This window comes from Penicillium solitum (assembly GCF_028829755.1).
Source record: "Penicillium solitum strain IBT 25940 chromosome Unknown utg000004l_segment0_segment0, whole genome shotgun sequence".
Classification (NCBI taxonomy): domain Eukaryota; kingdom Fungi; phylum Ascomycota; class Eurotiomycetes; order Eurotiales; family Aspergillaceae; genus Penicillium; species Penicillium solitum.
This window is the reverse complement of record NW_027072124.1, coordinates 3,218,272-3,238,169: the sequence shown is the minus strand read 5'-3', so window position 1 is coordinate 3,238,169 and position 19,898 is coordinate 3,218,272. Positions and strand designations below refer to the sequence as shown.

The 19,898-nt window shown below is 47.5% G+C and overlaps 8 protein-coding genes across 8 annotated transcripts; 2 read left to right on the top strand and 6 right to left on the bottom strand.

Moving 5' to 3' along the window:
• Nucleotides 1–262: 262 nt before the first annotated feature.
• On the bottom strand, nt 263–661 carry N7455_007230 (uncharacterized protein; the record flags this gene model as incomplete). Its single annotated transcript, XM_040957825.2, has 1 exon — nt 263–661. One exon carries the CDS (start codon nt 659–661, stop codon nt 263–265), a length of 399 nt encoding a protein of 132 aa, XP_040811829.2.
• Nucleotides 662–1,224: 563 nt separating this feature from the next.
• On the bottom strand, nt 1,225–2,029 carry N7455_007229 (copper transporter family protein; the record flags this gene model as incomplete). Its single annotated transcript, XM_040957717.2, has 2 exons — nt 1,748–2,029; nt 1,225–1,695 (listed from the first exon to the last, which is right to left on the bottom strand). Exons 1-2 carry the CDS (start codon nt 1,793–1,795, stop codon nt 1,225–1,227), a joined length of 519 nt encoding a protein of 172 aa, XP_040811751.1. The 5' UTR covers nt 1,796–2,029.
• Nucleotides 2,030–2,209: 180 nt separating this feature from the next.
• N7455_007228 (ferric reductase family protein) lies at nt 2,210–4,165 on the top strand (the record flags this gene model as incomplete). Its single annotated transcript, XM_040957758.2, has 1 exon — nt 2,210–4,165. The coding sequence occupies one exon, from the start codon at nt 2,210–2,212 to the stop codon at nt 4,163–4,165; it is 1,956 nt and encodes a 651-aa protein (XP_040811857.2).
• A 591-nt stretch (nt 4,166–4,756) lies between these two features.
• N7455_007227 (CRAL-TRIO domain-containing protein) lies at nt 4,757–6,500 on the bottom strand (the record flags this gene model as incomplete). Its single annotated transcript, XM_040957785.2, has 4 exons — nt 4,757–5,232; nt 5,306–5,405; nt 5,466–5,507; nt 5,559–6,500. The coding sequence occupies 4 exons, from the start codon at nt 6,498–6,500 to the stop codon at nt 4,757–4,759; spliced, it is 1,560 nt and encodes a 519-aa protein (XP_040811874.2).
• A 2,280-nt stretch (nt 6,501–8,780) lies between these two features.
• Nucleotides 8,781–9,931, bottom strand: N7455_007226 (uncharacterized protein; the record flags this gene model as incomplete). The annotated part of the gene is made up of 4 exons (XM_040957820.2): nt 8,781–8,970; nt 9,023–9,561; nt 9,608–9,667; nt 9,719–9,931. 4 exons carry the CDS (start codon nt 9,929–9,931, stop codon nt 8,781–8,783), a joined length of 1,002 nt encoding a protein of 333 aa, XP_040811861.2.
• Nucleotides 9,932–10,632: 701 nt separating this feature from the next.
• On the bottom strand, nt 10,633–11,467 carry N7455_007225 (uncharacterized protein; the record flags this gene model as incomplete). The annotated part of the gene is made up of 4 exons (XM_065605562.1): nt 10,633–10,731; nt 10,758–10,895; nt 10,927–11,044; nt 11,157–11,467. The coding sequence occupies 4 exons, from the start codon at nt 11,465–11,467 to the stop codon at nt 10,633–10,635; spliced, it is 666 nt and encodes a 221-aa protein (XP_065461416.1).
• Nucleotides 11,468–12,849: 1,382 nt separating this feature from the next.
• On the top strand, nt 12,850–14,037 carry N7455_007224 (uncharacterized protein; the record flags this gene model as incomplete). The annotated part of the gene is made up of 3 exons (XM_040957762.2): nt 12,850–13,121; nt 13,187–13,590; nt 13,655–14,037. 3 exons carry the CDS (start codon nt 12,850–12,852, stop codon nt 14,035–14,037), a joined length of 1,059 nt encoding a protein of 352 aa, XP_040811853.2.
• A 911-nt stretch (nt 14,038–14,948) lies between these two features.
• N7455_007223 (glycosyltransferase family 2 protein) lies at nt 14,949–17,000 on the bottom strand (the record flags this gene model as incomplete). The annotated part of the gene is made up of 3 exons (XM_040957837.2): nt 14,949–15,457; nt 15,529–16,641; nt 16,691–17,000. Coding segments are annotated over 3 exons (1,932 nt in total), but the record flags the coding sequence as incomplete, so codon positions are not given.
• Nucleotides 17,001–19,898: the final 2,898 nt, after the last annotated feature.

Genomic DNA, 19,898 nt, shown 5'->3' with positions numbered 1-19,898 from the left:
GTAATTCCCATGACAGTATCTATGTCTATATCGCGCCCATACATCCGTGGAATAATTCCCTGATCGGGTCGGGGATATATGTACATCAACGTGTAGCCGAAAGGCGCCGGACCCACCCAGCCACTGCGGGGGAAGGTCGGACCAGCTCACGTGTTGGTGCCTGAATATGTATGTATTTATGTCTGAACTGCTTTCTCCCCTTACTACACATTCCAACTACCTTGATGAACGCAGTGAAATAACTCAATTCATTGAAGATCAACTAGAATTGAAACCTGGCCAGGAGACTTTCCAACCCGATACAAGCAAGCTCAGCGCAGTCGTCGTAAAAGCACTCGGCCAAAATACCTCGAACATTATCCAATCCAGTCTGGATACAGAGACAATCAAACTGGAATTTGTAGTCCAGAAAGTAGGATCTGGGTAATCCGCGCAAGATGGGCTGTTGTGGAAACCCCAATACCATCTCCGGACCAAGTTCATCCATATCACCTAGTAGAGAATCAAGAAGATCGAGCTGGTCGCAGACTCCCCAACAATTCTCCATGGTGAAGCCCTCGCGCTGTAGGGTGTGTATGAGGCTCTTTAATGTGGCCGTGAAGTCTTTGTGGGCCTTGTTGAAGCACTGTTCAAGGTCCTGGACATCTTCGGGTGAATTCATATCTAGGAATAGAAGGGGGAGGTATCGCTCCCAAGGTCCTTGTTATCAGTGGTATAGGCAATTTTTGTACCAAAGAGTCAACGATGTAGAGCTTAATGGATCAGTAGGAAATTGTTCTAACAACGGCAGCTCCCAATTGTCGGCGGATTTGAGGCTGTTTAAAACCTCCCGGGCAGCTTTGACAGTCACATTGAAAAGACAGTGATTCAGGGCATGGAAACCAGCAGAAGTTGCAATACTCATTGTTAGGGTGATTTTATTGCGATTTTATCCTTGGGTCGAATTATTAGGAAGAAATTCATTGTTCTTGTTGCTAGTTGCTACAGGTGTCCAAGACCACCCACAAAGGGTGAAATCTCAACATATACAAGACAACAAACAGTGTTGAAAGAAATTTTGGATGAAACAATTGAGCATGATTGAGGGCTTTTGCTCAATTTTGTCTAAGACAACGTGTATGTAAATAAGGAAATAGTGGATTATAAGCAGATCCAAGATCAAGTTGTTTCATATAAACCCGCTAAAAAAACCAAAAATGTATATACAAAGTTCATATCAAATCATTAATCACAACATATCGTTGTCTCCTCCAATTTCCGTGTCTCATCCTGCACGTCATCTATTCCCACTGTGACAACCATCCAATCACACAAGAACTTTCCCAGCCCCGCACCGATGCAGATGCAAATAATCACATAGACATTGAAGTACATGGCCAACAACATAGTGATATAAGCCCCTGCAAAAGTGACTGCATGAATCACAGACCTCGTCAACTGCTGCAATGGCGTTGCTCGAAACGTCACGGCCGTCCGAGCAGATTCAAATTTCTTGGCAAACGTGCCGTGCGCAGCTTGGCGCTCAAATTGGCGGGTCAGGAAGTTGTCGTATTCCCGACCAATGCGCCGACAGAACTCGACCAGTACAACGAGAAGAATTGTGCCAATACAGGTCGCGGCAAACATGCCATTGTTCTTGATCTGCCATCCAGTGGACAGGAAGCAGGCATCGATGGTGTTAAAATTGAACATCATCTGGTCTTTGGTTAGCGAATCCACTTGAATCTCCAAATCTCTTGGCACTCACCGACACCTTGCAGCTGCTCGAGCTGCTGCTGTGGTCCATGCCCTCCATCTTGACTGGTGTTCTGGGTATAAGAGGATGAGGAATTTGAGGAAATAGCGTGTCCGATCTCAGTGCTCCAGGCCGATGGTCTTATAACCTGGTGGCCTCTCCCTACCTACGCTAAGGCGAAGTGGAGAAACCCACCGATGGCGTGGGAGAAATGTGCTCAAATCGCCGCAAATGCGAAATGGCCACCTTAAGCTTGCAAATGGGGATTCGCGTACTGGCAATTGATAAAACCTCGTGGGCTTCGCTCACAGAATCTCAAACCCTCTTTTACGCTTCGCCATGACCAGATAATCCGACCGAACACAGAATTTTCATCAACTTGAGCTCAATCGTCGCTCCACGTCATCGGAACTGGGCTGAGGCTCATACTTGGTCTTCAACATCAGCCCACTGCACAGGGCAGTTCAAGACAAAATGTCGTCCCCCAAATTGAATGCTCGCCACATCCAGAATATGAGCGCAGCGACAGCATTAGAGCCTCATTGGGGATACTACGATCGCGCTCTCCCTTGCACCAGTGATGCAGGATCGTGCGAGTATCTCGACCTTGTATACGCATCCCATGACCTGGGAATGCTATATTCAGGCATTCTGTGGTGTGTCATTGGCGCAATTTTGCTTCTCTGGGTCGTCCTGAACCAGTTCAATGCGCCAACGATATCACCAACACTAGCAGCACCACAACTAGCCGGGCTATACAAGGTTCGCCGCTCGGTTGCCTCATTTGCCCGGAGATATCTCCTGCCCGATGCGGCTCGGTTTATCTTTGGCCGCACAACACGCCTCCAAGTGCTCACCCTCGCTGTGTTGGCTGGCTACCTCCTCATCTTCAGCTTTGTCGGCATTCTATACAACACATGGGTCACACCCGTGTCGAAGATGCCCGGTGTATATAATACCCGCAACAGTATCGGCCCGTGGTCAGACCGCATCGGTACCCTGGCCTACGCACTCACCCCGCTCTCCGTGCTGCTGAGCAGCCGAGAGTCCTTCCTCTCCCTCATCACTGGCCTGCCATACCAAAGCTTCAACTTCCTCCATCGCTGGCTGGGCTATATCATCTTCGTGCAAAGCTCCCTGCACACAATCAGCTGGTGTGTCGTCGAGCTGAGAATGTACCAGCCCCAACCCACTGTCGGACTTGAATGGGTCACTCAGACATACATCGTCTGGGGCATCGTCGCCATGATCCTTCTACTCCTCCTCGTTGTGCTGAGCACACCGTGGGGAATCAGACTCACCGGCTACGAGACCTTCCGCAAGCTGCACTACATCCTCGCCATGGTCTACATCGGCGCCTGCTGGGCCCACTGGAAACAGCTCAAGTGCTTCATGTGGCCCTCGCTGATCTTCTGGTTCCTCGATCGTGGAGCTCGTTTCGTTCGCACAGCACTACTACACTACCACCCCGACCACTCCGGTACTCTCGGTCTCGGGTTTAAGCCCGCCGATGCAACGATCACTCGCTTCCCGGACACAGAACACGGTGATGTCATCCGTCTCGACCTGCACAATAACCAGGACCCCTGGTCCATCGGCCAACATTACTACCTATCCTTCACGAAGTGTAGTATCTGGCAATCCCACCCCTTCACACCCCTCAACCTGCCCACTGTGTCAAAGGGCATGGTCCAACACTCATATATCCTCCGCGCGAAAAGCGGCGAAACGAAAAAGGTCGCCGACCTAGCTGCTACTGGCATCCCTACAACACCCGTCATCCTGACCGGCGCATATGGCGAGTCCATAACCAGTCACTTGACACCAAGCACCAATATAATCTGCATTGCCGGCGGGACCGGCATTACCTACGTCCTCCCCGTTCTACTAGACCTTGCCCGCCAGCAACCCTCACCAGACCGAAAGGTCGAGCTCATCTGGGCAGTCCGCCACACGGCGAATACGGAGTGGGTGGCAGCGGAGCTGGATCTCTTGCAGAAAGCGCGGAATACATTGAACCTCGAGATCCACATCTTCGCTACCCGAGACTCGGGAAGCAAGACGCCCTCGATTGAGAACTCGGATTCGGACAACTGCAATCTGGCAGTGCCAAAGATTGAAGAGAAGGTCGTGCAGGTCTCGCCTTCGAAGTCTGTTTCTGCGTGCTGTGGATGTGATAAGCCTACTGCTGTTGAGCGGCTTGGGGGTGCTTCGGACGATGTTAATAGACATCCTGATCTTCCGCGTCTGGTTGATGATTTCTTAGCTGAGACGGTGCGCGGTCCTACCAGTGTCTTTGCTAGTGGACCTGGTGGGATGATTAGTGATCTCCGGGATATTGTTGCTTCTTGTAACTCTGGTAGTAAGGTATGGAAGGGAGAGGAGAGATTTGATGTTAGCCTTGTTTGTGATGATCGGTTGGAGTGGTAAATGGGTTTGAGGGTTTTGTATATATTGCCCCGGTGGCTGCATTCACGAAGTATATAAGCATCAGGGTGGATTCAATGTACATATTTATCATGACGAATTCTACCAATCATATCTATTAACCAAAGAAATATGCGAGTGTAACAGTGTAACTAGGGCCATACGTTCTGGCCACATCCCTTCAACGCCGCCCGAGTCTATCAGGAACAAGATACGTCCGAATTACCTACATAGTATGTATTGTAAGGTCGAATTAACAGAGGCGAAACCCACCATTCTCCTTTCCCCTTTCTCGCAGCGGAGTGCGTAGAATGTTCTACCATTACGTCACCTAGCAAAAATAAAACGACCAAGGCCAGGACTCGAACCTGGATCGCTGCTGAGCCCCGAAGGGCTCCTCATACGAGACGTGACTATAAGCAGGTGTGCTACCATTGAACCACCTCGGTGAAATTTGTACACGCGGAAATAGATGCTTCCAAAAGCGGAAGGTGGGTCATAAATTGGGTTCACATCATATAAACCCCATCACAAATATGGATTAATGTATCCATTACTGCCTGCACATGCTAACAATATACAAAAGAAACATCTCTACGTCGTCTGACCATTGACACTAACATCCCTCCCAAGTCCACCGCCAGGCAAAAGCATCCCAGTCCGATCAATAAACGACCGCGCTCGAATATACGGATCCAACTTCCAATAGTTCACGCGGAACTCATCAATAACCGCATTCCGTCGCGACTTAAGTTGCTCCACTTTCGACACCTCTTCCTTCCCATCAGATTGAGAACTGGCAGAGATCCACGCTGCTGTGGCGCTGATCATCCGGATGCCGATCATCATGCGGTCGTACATGAGTGAGTCGCGCGTCGCGGTGTCTTTCATAACCGCATTCTCGTCTTTCACGGGCTCGTTGTATTTATAGGTCCAGCTGTCATCGCCTGAGAACTCTTTGGGGATTTTGTTGCGTGGGATGAACTTGTCTAGGTCGGCGATTGACCGCGTGAAGTGTACTTTCGATGCGACGACTGGGTCCATCCAGCCGTGGATGAGTTTCCAGATTCCTGTTTGGTGGAAGGGGATGTTGTGAATATTTTATGAAGTGAAAAGCGAGGATGGCCTTGTGGAATGACTTACCGGAGAATATCCAGGGTGCGTTATGGATGAGCAGTTGTCCCAGAGACTCCGGGTAGTTTGCTTCGAAGCATTTGAGGATGAATTTGACGGGTGGGTATTCCTGTTGCGAATTTCAGTACAAGAGCAGTCACCTTAATCTAGCTGCACTATGGGGTCTTACCATATTGGACAACCCAAATCCTGTTAAATCGAAAACAATTGTCTGGGAATATGTCAGGGCGAGTCAATATCTCAACGTCATGGTCAAACATACACCAGTTTCAACCGGAGGAACCACTATGAGTCGCACCGACTCAATACAATGAACAATATACCGCTCGAGGGCCTCCTCACTCTGGGCACCTGGCTTGTGAATCTTCACTCGAACATAAATAACAGGCCGACCGTCCCTGTCAAAGCCGTGAAGGAAACTCTTTCCTGTTTTGAGTTGGTTGGTAAAGTCGGCACCTTCCTTCTTCTCCTTGGGAGTAGCTTTCGGATTATGGGATTGCTCGAGGGCATACTCCTCTCCCCGGGGCAGAATCTCTTCATCAACTTCCATTTCCTTTCTCCATAGGATGTTAGACGCCATCATCGAGAATGCCTTTCCGACATCCCATTTCCTGGCGCGCAAGAACCGGAGCAATAAGCTATCCGGATTTTCTTGCTTGATCATTTTCAAAATCGCGAAGCACATTTCTTGGGGTGTCATCCTGGAGAGGATAGTCTCCATAGATTTGATTTCTGCATCCTGCACGCCCAACTCTCGGAGCTGTGAGAAGAGGGAAGCGAAGTGCGCCGGGGTGACCTTTCGATTGGCCATTTCTGAAATGATGTTGTCTTTGGCATTTTCATTCATGAGCGCATCTACTTTGTCGAGTGATTTCTGCTCTTTATTGTCCGTGCCATTTTCAGCCGTCGTTTCTCCATTGGTTTCGCCATTTAATTCCGCCGGTACGGTCCCATTCGAGGTTTCTCCATTGGAATCTTCCCCCTTCAATGCGCTGATAATAGCCTCTACCGTTGGCTCATTGATCTTGTCCAGAGCAGTAAACAGCTTGCTGGAGGAGCCCTTTGGGATCGGGACCTCATAAACAGCCGAGAGAACAGTCGCAACGGAGGTCAAGATGATGATCCAGAATTCAATTACCTTTGTTTCCTGGTCAGGAGTGAGGTGTCCGAGGTGTCCGGACGTTGGTTCGGTGGTGGAAGACATGGCGTGAATAATGGGTATAGTGCAGAGTGGACTTGAGGAAATCAACTCATATTTTAGTCGTAAACTCACTGGCGATGGGGTTTTGTTCTTCAATTCATCCACTGCTGACGGGTCCACATGAATCGAAAGACTGCCTCGGCCACCCCCCGGATTCACGGGCGAATTCAAAATTGATACCTCGGTGTTTGAAACCGGTCGATCGTTTATTGAAATTTGGGTGCTGGTACGTTTACTTTTGTGGGGGATCTTGAAACAGCCTCTCTGAACAGGCGCGAACGGACCCTTTGAGGGGAAGCGGGGATGACGATCCCCCATATTGCGGAGAAGATTGTCGCTCCAAGGGGTTCGATTCTCCTCAATTTTGAGCTTCGAGTGCGTAGAGATTTGAGATTTTAGCGGATGATTACTCTATTTTTACTGCCTTCGCATATGGCTCTAATCCAAACTAGGTATGCAGAATGTCAAAAGTGTATACACACTTTGGTTGGACCAAAGGCACATATTCCTTCGCTACCCTCGGTTGCTCATTCCTACTAACTTCCCAATGAGAACATTCATATACGTTCTGATTCTAGGCTTTGCAATACAATAGTTGTTTCAAAATATGACATATTGTTTTCCGAAAGACTAGATGACGCAGCCCACTTTTTGCGACAAAACCTCTCTTCTTGGCACCAGCCTCAATCCTACTCCGAACCCTCAGCCTAGGCAACTTTCAATGTTTCCAGGGGGTTGAAACTCCGAATCCCCCGGAATTAACCTGCTATTCCTCACGATTGAGTTCTCACTAAGAAATACAGCAATTTCCCGCAACCTCCCACTGAAATTGCATGCCAAATGTCCTCGGTGGTACACGTCTGGCGTTAAAAAGGAATAAAATAGAGATAGCTCCAAGGACGCGCTTGAAGTCTGTTCCTGGTGTTTCCTAAAGAGTGTCCATCGGCATCGTCACATATGTAAGCACAACATTCCTTGTGGGTTTCGCCAAGAGACCGAGGGCCAGCGTAATGTGACTGTGGTGACGATCTGGAGGTTGGGAGATCCTTTCTGCTGGATGTTTCTATGTCGGACGTGTTTGTACTGTTTGTTTGCCTGCCTACGATAGGATCGATCTTTCCTTTCCTTTCTTTTTGTTCTCTCTACCTAGTATTTTGGATAAAATGCACAAAAGATGAGTAGTTAATAGGTTGACAATATCTGGATATCAAAAGTTACTATAAAGCGGAGCCAAATATCATTTGATAAGAGATATTATTGTTTGATTTTGGCGATGGCCTGCCAATCCTTAACTAGACCTCCGCAAAGCCCATAAATAGGGGCCCAAGGACCAACCAGCAGTGGGCTATGGGCTATGATGGGCTATTATGGGCCCCCATCGATAGCCCATTCCCCGGGTCTCGTTCCTCTAAGCCAGGAGGAAAGAAGTCGGCAAGGTATTGCGATGTTGTCCCACTCCTTGCTGCCCTCACTTGACAAATATCTAATATTATTTCCCCTGACCCATAGGTGCTTCATCCAGACGGTCCGCTCCGCGCATGGCTTTTTTGGGATGGAAATAGACGAAAGTTCACGTGTATTCAACGGCGACACCAGAGGCAAGCATCCCGATAGAACTTCGCTCCACATGATCAGTGGTGGGTCTGTGAAGAATAACAGCACTCTGTTCAACGGCGATTTGGACCCGGAAAGTTTTAACAAGATTTTTGCCAAAGAGCGCTAGAACCACCGAATCGGAACAATATATAACATGTCATCTGACATTTGCAGGGTCGATTTAATTTGTCTAAGGATCCTGAATGTACATGAAGTATCTCCTTTGCAAATAAAGCCCCATCAGTGTCATAATGCTCTCCACTATGTACATGAAGCAGAAAACGTACAAAACCGTACATGCTTTACGTTCGCTACCCTGGTGTTTGGTCCGACCAAGACCACCTGCGCTATAGCAACCGCCGCCGCCGACCCAACCTGAGCTTACCCTGACCCGACGACTGCGTATATCGCCGAAAACATGGATTGCTACCGGGTACTCAATTTGGATCTGGACGGTATTAAAAATTGATGGACATAGTGCCCATTCTTCAATACGGGTCTCAAACAAAAACTGTGAATACTGCCAAAATTACGCTCGAATATTAACCTGATGCGTATTCCGGACCAATCGCTTCTTTATGTCGATTAAATGATACCCTAAGCGCCTCATATAACCAATAAATGAACATTAAGGGTATTTTGTTCATTGAAGGAACCGGGTAAGTGGGAGCAATAAGTAAAGTCTAGCTAATGATCACTTCCATGATCTTTGATAGTGAGGGGATTTCCATCATTCGCAAGTATCTGTTCCAAATCATATCCGATCGCTAAGCCGTTACCCTGCTCCTCCGCCCCGCGGAAGCCTGGCGCATAGTCATCCACTAGATCGACTTCACCCCCTCGGTAGATTTCCACGAGCAGCCGTCGCATATCGACTCTAAGCACCGATTAATATATACTATCTCGTAACCAAGAATGGACAGACTCACGGCTCATCCTCCAAGATCTCTCTTGGATCTGCATCTTCATCGCGGTCTTGGTATATTACCTGTGAGTCTATGTAATTCAGCGCCTGCTCTATTGGCACCTGATTTCCCGGACCGATTTCACGATAAAAGTGGGCGAATTCCTCCATCATAATTTGAGCCCGGTAGGCTTTCTTGTAGATACCGTTCGTTGCGAATTCAACCCAAAGCCCCAGTCCGGTCTCAAGGGTCCGGTCATCGATAATGAGCTTGGCATAGCAGTCCCTGAAAAGCACCGTTCCATCGAGCGCCATATACATATCAAGGAAGTTGGGTCGGGCGACACTTTGATGGAACTTGAATGTCTCGAGAATATCCCCTTGATTATCTTCCAAGGGAAGAAACATTATCATTTCGTCTGCTAGAAATTCCCAGCCTTCTTCCCATGGGAATAAACCCAAGATACACTTGGCTAGTAGGGCTTCTTTCTCGCGGGTCAATTCAGTGGTGTAGAAGTAGACCATACAGAAATTTTGAACGTCATTTCCTGTAAAATTTTTATCCTATACCTCGATTAGAAGAAGTCAAATAGAAGTAGATATTTCATACTGTAAGTTCGGGACCTTCAAAAAAACTAGGCTCGTCCTCTAGTGCTCGGGATTGATAGCTCTGTCTTAGCGTCAGTGGAGAAATAAGAATTCTTCCAAATTAAAGACATACATCGCGAAATTGTTGGTCTACTGTTGCCCACCGTTCGATCAAAGCTCGTTTCTGTTGATCCGCGGCGTTGCCGCCGACCCACTGGTCACGAACAAAATGCCTCCATGCACGAGAGGCGGCATCAAAATTTCCCGGGGCCACGGGTTCTTCGTGTCGGCGAATGAAGGAGGGAATGCCTCCAGGCCACTGGCTGTGCGCTCTTATTAGGGACATGACCCAATGGTGGCAGTTCCGAGGGTTGAAAAGAAGTAAGGAACGCGAGGGGCGGGAGTGTCTTTAACGGACGAGTTTGACACATGTCCGCCCCCATTTTGCACTAAGACATCTATCTTTCCCGTACATACTCTTCTCAAACAAACTCTGTATTGTGCGACCTTGGAATCTTTACAACTAACCACCTTTGATAGGGAAGAGTAAGTGGTCCCGAGCTCGGAGATACAGTGGGTCTTTGACTGAGGGTTTTCGTTGAAGTGGATCGCCCACAAACTTGGTATGTAGAGCGTCGTTTCCGACCTAACCCCTTGCCTTCAAATGTTCCTGGTTCTGCTAAAATCATTGAAATCTCAAGGGAAAGTGTCATATACATAAATTGCAAGTTTCCATGCACTAGTATATGACGGGCGAAAAAACTAAGAACAAGTAAACAGCCAGCTGGCAAATCCCAGTTTCATATTCCAGCGAACTCAAACTAGAAGAAAATATGGTATATCAAAACATTTAATCTTGCCTTGAAGGCCACAGCCTAATATTTCCAGCATTGAACATTGAAGGTCCCACTCCCAAGGCAGGATCAAGCATACGTGCCATAGTTAGCATTACAATTTGTGCTGGAACAATAATCCGACGAGCTACCACAATAACCGTAGTTACTACAGCAGTCGCCAAATTAAGACCCCAAACAAGTCCACTCCGAATTAGACGGGCCACAGAGACCATTTTCTGAGACCGTACTCGTTGGGGTCGCAACTGTGGTAGTAGAGGTTGCAGCAGTGACCGTAGACGATGCGTGAGGGCTAGCTGTTTGGCTAGAAGTAAATACCGTAGAGATTCCCACACTTGAAGCATCTGTCAGCGTAATGCTGAAGTTGTACCCGGTAGTCGGGAAGGAACCATTGACAGGAAGATAGCACACGCGCTTGTATTCACTCAGCCAGGCTTCATCTTGGCTATATCTTGTCTGTTAGATCGTAAGCGGTGATGTTATATACTGAGTTGACCTGGTCGCAGAGCGTGTAGGTCGCAAGAGATGCGAGGTATGCGGAATCCGGGGTCCAGGTCGAGATGGTGGTCAGGTCGGAAGGGAATGACCAGAACGGGTTTGTGGTGCTATAGTATAGTTGGCTGTTCGGGTCGCGTTGGGATTAATGATGCTAGCGAGTGTTGTACGAGCTCTGGTGGTGTTGGATGTGTATCTGGCATAGGTGTTGATATTACCCACTGCTTGCACGCACTGTGGAGCGCTGAGTTGAGATTGGCATTCCATGCAACAAACTGAGGTATGGAGACTTGACGGGATGGCCTTGCTATCTTGGATTTTGTTCCCTTGCTAGCCGAAAGAGAGAACCAAATCATCAGCCCTGGCTTCCCATTGTTCCATCCCGACCTGAGTACCAACAATTTGTTCGTGGATGATGATCTGAATGTGACCTGCATAATTGATTGGGCTTGTGCCTCATCTGTTCCAAAGTCAATGCTACTCGTCTGTCCTGGACTACCCCATTCTCGCAATCCACCGTCCCTTGATTTCATAGCCTCATTTACGGAAGGTTTTGTTGAAAGGAAAGGGTTTGATGGCCAACCAGCTCTTCTTTTCGAGAACAGTAATGATCTTTGGCAATTTGCTCGCTTGGTTAATCTGGATTCTATCCAAGATTACGATCGCTTCTCAAAGCTTTTCCAATCCCTTGTCCCTGGACAGGAGCTGCATGAAAAGCTTCACGATTTGAAGAAACGGGATGAGTTTATCAACTCGTTGAGGTCGTATCCCAATACACCGCGACATCCGAGGAAATACGGAATGAGAAACAGTACTTTGAATGTAACAGGCCCGAGAGATTGGCACTGGCACGCCATATGGCGACAATGGCAAATCTGAATCCCAGGTTTGTGGCTGATCAGCGGCTCTGGAAGTGGGTTTCGATATACTTGAAGGAGCGAGACACATACATGTTCCCCACCCTTGAGCGGGAAGTTAAGTGAAAGCTGTGGAAATTGTCTCGGACATAAAGATCCTTGGTCTGTCAACCTGAATGAAGCCAAGATAAACACCGCTGAAGACGACCGGCTAGCCTCGACCGCTTCGGGTATTACGACTCACCCTTGTACTTTTGTTCATCAAGCTCTGGGGGAAGCTTTAGGTTCCCTGGTACTTCGGTTTCTCCTACTGTGGTAACAGGGCCGAAATAATATGCCTGCTTCAGTGGGATTTTGAGTGTGCTCACGGCTAAGGTTAGAAAGGAAGGCGACAAGCGCTTTACAGATATTTTAATTCTATTTCCGGCCTACAGGGATCGTAGGCTATATATGAGTGGGACCTTAGTACTAAAGGCGTTAATGCGTAGGATATTAGCTAGTCCATATAAAGTGTCTACTTTAGCAGAAAGCACGAAATAATACCAATACCAAGGATACAAATGATAAAATTACACTAAGGATGATACTAATTAAAATGACGATGAAAACGATACAGAAAATAGTGATAAGAATACTACGTAATAGTAGAAACAACCTTAGAATGATAAAGATGATACTAATGAGAATTATGTTAACGAGAATTATACTGGTGGAAAGTATAATGAAAAGAATATTGATAAAGATGACGCTTGTGGAGATAACGAAGATAATACTGAAGATGATAATAGAATTACGAGGGTTCTACAAGGCGCAAATGGTGATAACTGGTATTCTCACCGAACGGGGTTTGTCGGGATTTGCCTTTCGGCATGCCTGCACGGCAACTTTATATGATTTATATGGAACCATAAAATTCTATCGGTTTATCTTCGGGATATGTTCTCGGGTTCGGGTTCGCGCATCTATCTAGGTATCTAGGTATGTAGTTTATAAAAGGCTCCCAGTATAACCTTGGAAGTAACCTAAGTCAAACACCCTCAAGCTCGCGACCCACCACAATGCGTCTCACTCTAGTGTCAATGCTGTTGGGAACTGCCTTTGGCATCCATCATGGACAGTCAACTGCCACCAGCTCTACAAAGTACAACAACTTGACCGTCGCCATAGTCCGAGCACCACCAGCAAACTGGCCGCTCCCTGTGATGAACAAGAACTGGACAGACGTGAAATTCGATCTCAACCAGACGGTAGTCAAAGCCACCCACCTTATCGAAGATGCTGCCAACGCGGGCGCCAATCTAGTTGTCTTCCCTGAGCTATGGTTTCCCGGGTATGTTCTCTCTCCTACGCACAACCAACGGCGTAAAATACTGATCCTGGCTCCATATTCTCTAGGTATCCCAAAGGCATCGCGGACAGCACATCCATGAAAGACCATATCGAAAACTACTTTGACAATTCTCTGATCGTTGGCAGCCCCCAATGGGACACCCTCATTGCTACCGCCAAACATAACCGGGTTTATATCGTGCCAGCATTCTCGCATCGCGAAGGTGACCTCATCTACATGGCGCAAGCACTCATTTCGCCGGAGGGCGAGGTCCTTTTGCTGCGCCACAAGCTGCGACCATCAGGAGGCGAACGTGAGATCTGGTCCGACGGAACCATCGACGATCTCAAAGTAATCGCGACCCCATACGGCCGCTGGGGTCTGTTGGAATGCTGGGAACACTTCCACCCCGCTATGACCTTCAATGTCCAGTCCCAGAAGGAGACACTACACATCGCGTCCTGGCCATGTAAGCTGAATTTCAAATGCTTTTCTTGCAAGCTGTGTGCCCCCCTACTAACTTTCATTTACAGTCACTCCTAACGAAGGTGATTCCGAAGCATTGCCCTTTGAGGCTGCCGAGGTAAATGTGGCCGCCGCGCGGACCTACGCTGTCAACACAGGCGCACCCCTTGCTTTTGCTTCAGTCGGAAACGTGCGCTTCATCGGCAGTGATGGTCTCGATGGAAAGGTGGTCAATGCCTCGGTCTCCTTTGACGATGTCCCCTTGGTGTATGCATCCTTCAACACAACGGGGCTTGCGGGTACAGCACCGTATGATGCCGATGCAGAGCAGTCCTGGGGGATTCTGGGGCAGATAAACGCGGGATTCCCATCGTATATTCCAAACGTTCTGGGTAAACTGGTTCCGCGCAAGAAGATTTCCATCTCGAACCTTCTTGCCCGTGCTGGATGAGGCAACATCTACTCTTGTTATTAAAAGTATGACCATTTCGTGAACGGAAGCGAGAAGGTTCTCGCTGGGATGTCTCTGTCTAGCCGTCTATCGGGGCCTGATTCCGTGCTAGAAAAATCCTCTCTGTTCTCCATAGCTATATATCAGAGATATTTTCTCGTACGAGCTTTGCTACCAGTTGTTTATTGTACATAGAATGTTCTCGAGCATATTAAGATCATCTTAAGTAGGATTACGTAGTTATATTAGGATTAATATGCCAATGTGGTAATTAATCACATTAGTCCTACTCATAGAAGATTTATTTACGACCTTTGGGTCTTACTACATGGCTGCGGTCTTTTGTGCTGGCTAGAAAGTAAAAGAAGATACTTCTAAAGACACCACTAAGCCACTACAAGGATAAAACGAGGACATGACGAGGGTACCGCGAGGAATGGCGAGAATACGACGAAGATATAGCAAATACAGTACGACAATACGACGAAGAGGCTATAAGGACATAACGAGAATACACCGATGATACCGCGAGAACATGGCGAGGGTATAGCGAGGATACTACGAGAACGTGACGAGCTCACCGCGAGAATAGGACGAATATGCGAGGAAGACGTGATGTAATATCAGGACACCGACGGCAAAGGTAGTAGGTAGAACACTAACAGAACACCAACAAGAAGAGGCATCAAGGCGTAAATAGACAGCGTCTCTAATAACATGCTGAGAGAACCAAATCCGAGTATTAAATGCCTATGTGCTAGCACTGGACAAGGAAAGCGGCCGCATAAAATCGCGTTGTGAAAAGGACACCATGGTTCACCAGAGGTTTTCTGTAAGAATATCTCGATTTCTTTCTTTGCATCCCCAACTTCAGGAATATGATATACAATCTAAAACCAAGTGGCTAAGCCCTATGATACCACAACGCCCATAAGCGCCCCCAGAAGAACAATTGGCACCACAAAGGAGCAGCAGAGGCTGAGCAAAGACTTGTCAGAGCTAAGTTGCTCTTCAACCTCAGGTCGTGGGTACGATATTCCCTTCTCCGTGGCGAGCAATCTAGAGTCTCTAGAGTGATATATCGGAGAATTGAAGAGATGAGCAATGGGTACCCAATTGTTGACAATGGCCAAAAAGCACAAGTGCAGCAACGGCGGCCAAGCGATTGTAGTGAGTAGTTTCAGAATGGTCGATCCATCTCCGGAGACGGCCACCCAGACAGCAAAGAGCATGGCTCCCGCAGTGGCAATAAAAAGAAAGACGTTCAACAAAGCACCACTTCGGAGAGTATCTCTGTATGCCTTTTGGAACGGCGAAATGGATGTGGCGCTTTCACTAGAATTGGCGGTGCTTCCGGTAACGAAGGATCCCTTTGGCTTACTTCCGAGTAGATGGAACTGTACAATGGCATATAGATGGGCTAGGAAGGCAATATGTTAGGATCAATGTTCACCTTCCACCAGACATAAGGAAATTTTCAATCAAACTTACCGGCAGCAAGCCAACTATTTTCTGCGTGTGCAAATGGCGCAAATGGAACATCCGCGTGTGCGCTTCGGGCCCAATCATATGCCCATGCAGATGCGACATGCGCAATGGCCAGAATAAGCTGGATCTTGACCTCCAACGCCGATCCAGCTGGAATAAACCCACCGTCAGAGACAAGAAGAAAAGGCAGAGCAACAAATCCAATTGAATAGGCCACAAGACCTGCCATGATAGACAGTCCTCCGAGGGCAATATCCCAACGCAGATGCTCCGGAATTGCCTTGTTGACAGAAGGGAACAATAGAGAAATCTGCTGAGAGTGTCCAATGTGCCATCGATTCCGCTGTTTGAGATGCCCAGCAAGAGAGGTAGGAACGAGACCGAATTGCAAAACCTCTTGTACCTGCATCGTGCGCTTCCCCAGCCCTCGTAAGATTAACGAAAGCTGCCAATCCTCCGAGAAAGAATAGGTCGGATATCCGCCCGCGTCCAGAATCGCGTCGCGACGGAAGACTGCGCCTGATCCCGCGTCCAGTGCATGACCGAGAAGATCGAGTTCCGCATTCTCACACGTGTAGAAGTAATCCCGCGACTGGGAGAGGGGATCGCCACGGGGTAGATTATAGAAATATTGCCGCGTGGTCAACAATGCTGCCTCTGGGTCTTCCAGTAGATGGGGCAATGTTGCGCGTAGAAACTCCGGCATCAAGATGGAGTCGGCGTCGACGACTGTGCAGAACTCGGGCGGGTCTTCGGTTTGTAGGGAAAACAGGGCGTAGTTGAGGTTGTCTGCTTTGGCAAAGGATTTCCCGGATTGCTTGCCGCGGGTGTGATAGGACAGGTGAGTCCACTTCGTGGTGAGCTTCATAATCGCGTCTCGCAGGTCAATTGATCCCCCGTCGTCCAAAAGTCGGACTCGAAATCGCGAAGCTGGGTAGTCTAAAGCACATGCTGCTTGGACTGTGTCCAAGATGATTTCGACTGGCTCCCCGCAGCATGTTACTAACACATCGACTCTGGGTAGGTTCTCATTGCTGCGTAATCTCTTGCGGGGTGTCTGGTGTGGGGGCCTTGTTGTTGCGGCTAAGGACAGGTGTTGGTGGTTCAGGGACATGTCTGACGGGATCAGCGGCTGCTCGGTGTTCTTTATTGGAAGACAACTTACGACCAAATAAACCCTCAACGCCAAGCATTATCCACATCTTCCATGTTCCGTCCAGAGTTGTCAAGGTGAAAAACAGTCGCACTGCAAAGTAGATGTAGGTGGTCCATATTGCTGCTTGCGCTATATGGCGGAGATATTCCCGGTATTTCTGCGCAAACAAGGTACGATCATCAGGGGAAAGGTCCTCAACATCATAGACATTGTCAGGAAACATTGAAGCGAAATTTGTGCCGTTGAGTTGTGTAATTGTGATTGTGTTGCATATTCCAAGGTTATATATTTGGTTGTCAAGAATACCACGAAACAAGTTGTCTTTAAATTTTCAAGGATTTTTCCTAGGCTTTAAAGAAAAACTTTCCATCCAAAAATTAAGGGGTACGAATGCATCTAGGGCTATCTACAAGCCCCATTTTCTTCTAGAACTTACTGTGTCTATTTATACTATCTACCTGAGGACTATTGCTGCCGACAACCAATCAGTGCGCGCCATGGTATGAACGTTAATAGCGCTAACCTTAACTGGCCGTGAATTGTAAGCGGATCCACCTCCTCGCCATCCGATTGGATCCCTATTCTATGAAATCTAAGATGGCATCCGGGGACTTTCGACAGGTTAGCGCTAAGGATATGTTGTCTAAGGCAATCTTGATGGTCTAGTTTGTTCGGTTTTCTCCTGACTTTCAGTAATGCGTATAGGAACTCAACAGAAGAAAACGAGTAAAAGGGCCCAAGACTGCCACATGTGATAAACATACGGCTGATCACTGACCAAGAAAGGATAGAGCCAATAATCCGAGTAGCACATAACCTAGCGGTTTCTTTTTGTGGTGGAAATTGCGTGAATCAGAATTGAATCCTTAGGTACCGCACCGTGGGCTTCCAGATTCCGAAGTTATGCGATTGACGATCCCCTGCGGAGAGATGGCATTGACGACTCGATACAGGCAGAAACTCACGATTATCACTACGATATAGGCAATTCGTGATCTCAAAGTAATAGACCCAAGGCCACGCCATCCCAGAATCCTAGCTGCACTTGACTTTGTCGACGAGACCATCCATCTCTGTGATGATGAGGGTCTCCCTCTTGAATGTAGTCATTTATCATCCATGTAAGTCTTCAAATATGTGGTTCTCATGGGGATTTGCAAGTTCGTCATCAGTGCTCTCTCAAGTCTGAACCGATCGAACATCCACCTTATCAAGGTGGAGACCGAACAATGACCCAGCGCATTTCGAGCAGTTGCGCATCCTTCTTAGAATCGAGGATACGTACTGCCTGGCGGCTACTGGCGAGAATAGGCTTGATGAAATGGAGATAAGGAATGAATTTTGATAAAGGTGAGTGAGTATGGTGCTGTCGAATGGAATTGGGGATATAATAAGTATTGCTCGGCTAAGAGGGCATTATTTATGTTCCTCCAATGGGATGATTCAATCTACAGAAACAAGACAATGAGCAAGAAAAAGACATACTGGAAGGATAATAAACTCAATGACAAAAAGTGAGAATCGCAGCCAGCACCTATACCTAGGCCACGCCCACCTTCCCATTTGTGGGGGTTGGGTAAGCATTTTTCTTTGGTTTTTTTTTTTTATTTATTTAATGCGCGGATTGAGTGGGTCGAACAGCGTCGGCTGGGGTTACCTGCATGTTTAATCCGTGTGAACCCACTCAACCACTGGGGGGACTGTCGGTTGGCAGGAACATGGTTATCTGAAATTTATACAAACAGATCTTACCCAAAGGGGAAGGTGGGCCCAGGTTACGTGTTGATGCCTTGATACCTGGAGATCAAATGCTTAAATATACCCACATATGTATGAAATTTTTCCACTAGCGTTGATTCCCTCTTGAAGAAATATGTAAAGGAGGGCAGTGGTTAAATCGAGGAAATCGAGGAGAAAGATACACAAAAAGGTAATTAAAAATGACAAAAAATGAGAATCCCAGCCAGCACCTATGCCTAGGCCACGCCCACCTTCCCATTTGTGGGGGTTGGGTAAGCATTTTCTTTTGTTTTTTTTTTTTTTTTTTTTTTTTTTTTTTTTTTTTTTAAAATTCGCGGATTGAGTAGATCGAAAATCAAACAGCGGCAGCCGGCCCCAGAAGTACCTGCATGTTTAATCCGTGTGAACCCACTCAACCACTGGGGGGACTGTCGGTTGGCAGGCAAGTGTTGATCTGAAATTTATAGGAAGATAGACTTCCCAAAAGGGAAGGTGGGTCCATCTGGTATCGCTTTCATTCTTCACATCCCTGGTAATGGATTGTTTAGAGCCACTGTTTCAAATTCTTCGACAATCTTACTTCTTTCATGTAAACAGATACCAATTCTTCGTTAACCGCTCCAGTTGTCTTACTGCCTCCACAGGTTGTACGGGTTCTTCCAGCTGCAGATCTCGGAAATGAGACGCCCTTGGGCCAATATCACAGACAATTTCTTCATCCAGTGCTGTATGGAGTTAATCAATCTTATAAACTGGGGTGATTTAGGTACATGTGGGTCATACGCCGAAGCAAGCCCCAGCCCAACGTCCTTCAACACGCCTGACTCTGGTACCCGCTCAGCAAAGTCACTCAATAGTTGTACGGACGACCGAGTTTTATAAACCACTTTTGAGAGTACCTGTTGTATATCTTCGACGCCTGGTATGGCTGATGAGGACGGAGTTTCATGGCGAACGGGTCTAAATAAGCTCGAACTTAGAGTTCAAGGCTTCCCCACTCGGCACAACCTTCCCGATGTCTCTTTCGACACCAAACATCCGTGGATATCACCTGCCCGGGCCACTTATCAACATTCTCGACTGTGCCATCTGCCAGGTTTCAATAACAGTAAATAACGCCATTTTGGTTTGGAGACTAACTACCACCGCGATCTAGTCACATTTTACAACGCATATCTGATAGAGAGCACCATGACCCAGGACGATGTGTGGACCTAGGATGTTAGATGTGGAGACTACTTAGGTATAAGACAGTGAGTAGCTCCATTTCCCCCTATTTAATTGGAACGACCTTTCTCTGATAACCCAAACTCAGCCGGTTCGTGCGGATTTGATGGAAAGGACCTCTGATCTTACGAACTCCGCTATCGAGATGAAGTTCGCGCCCTCTCTGTGCGACAACCCAAGACCACTTGTTTCCGTACAATGGAGCCAAGACAAGACACTCATTTAGTAAACTTTTCAATGGCTTTTTGCT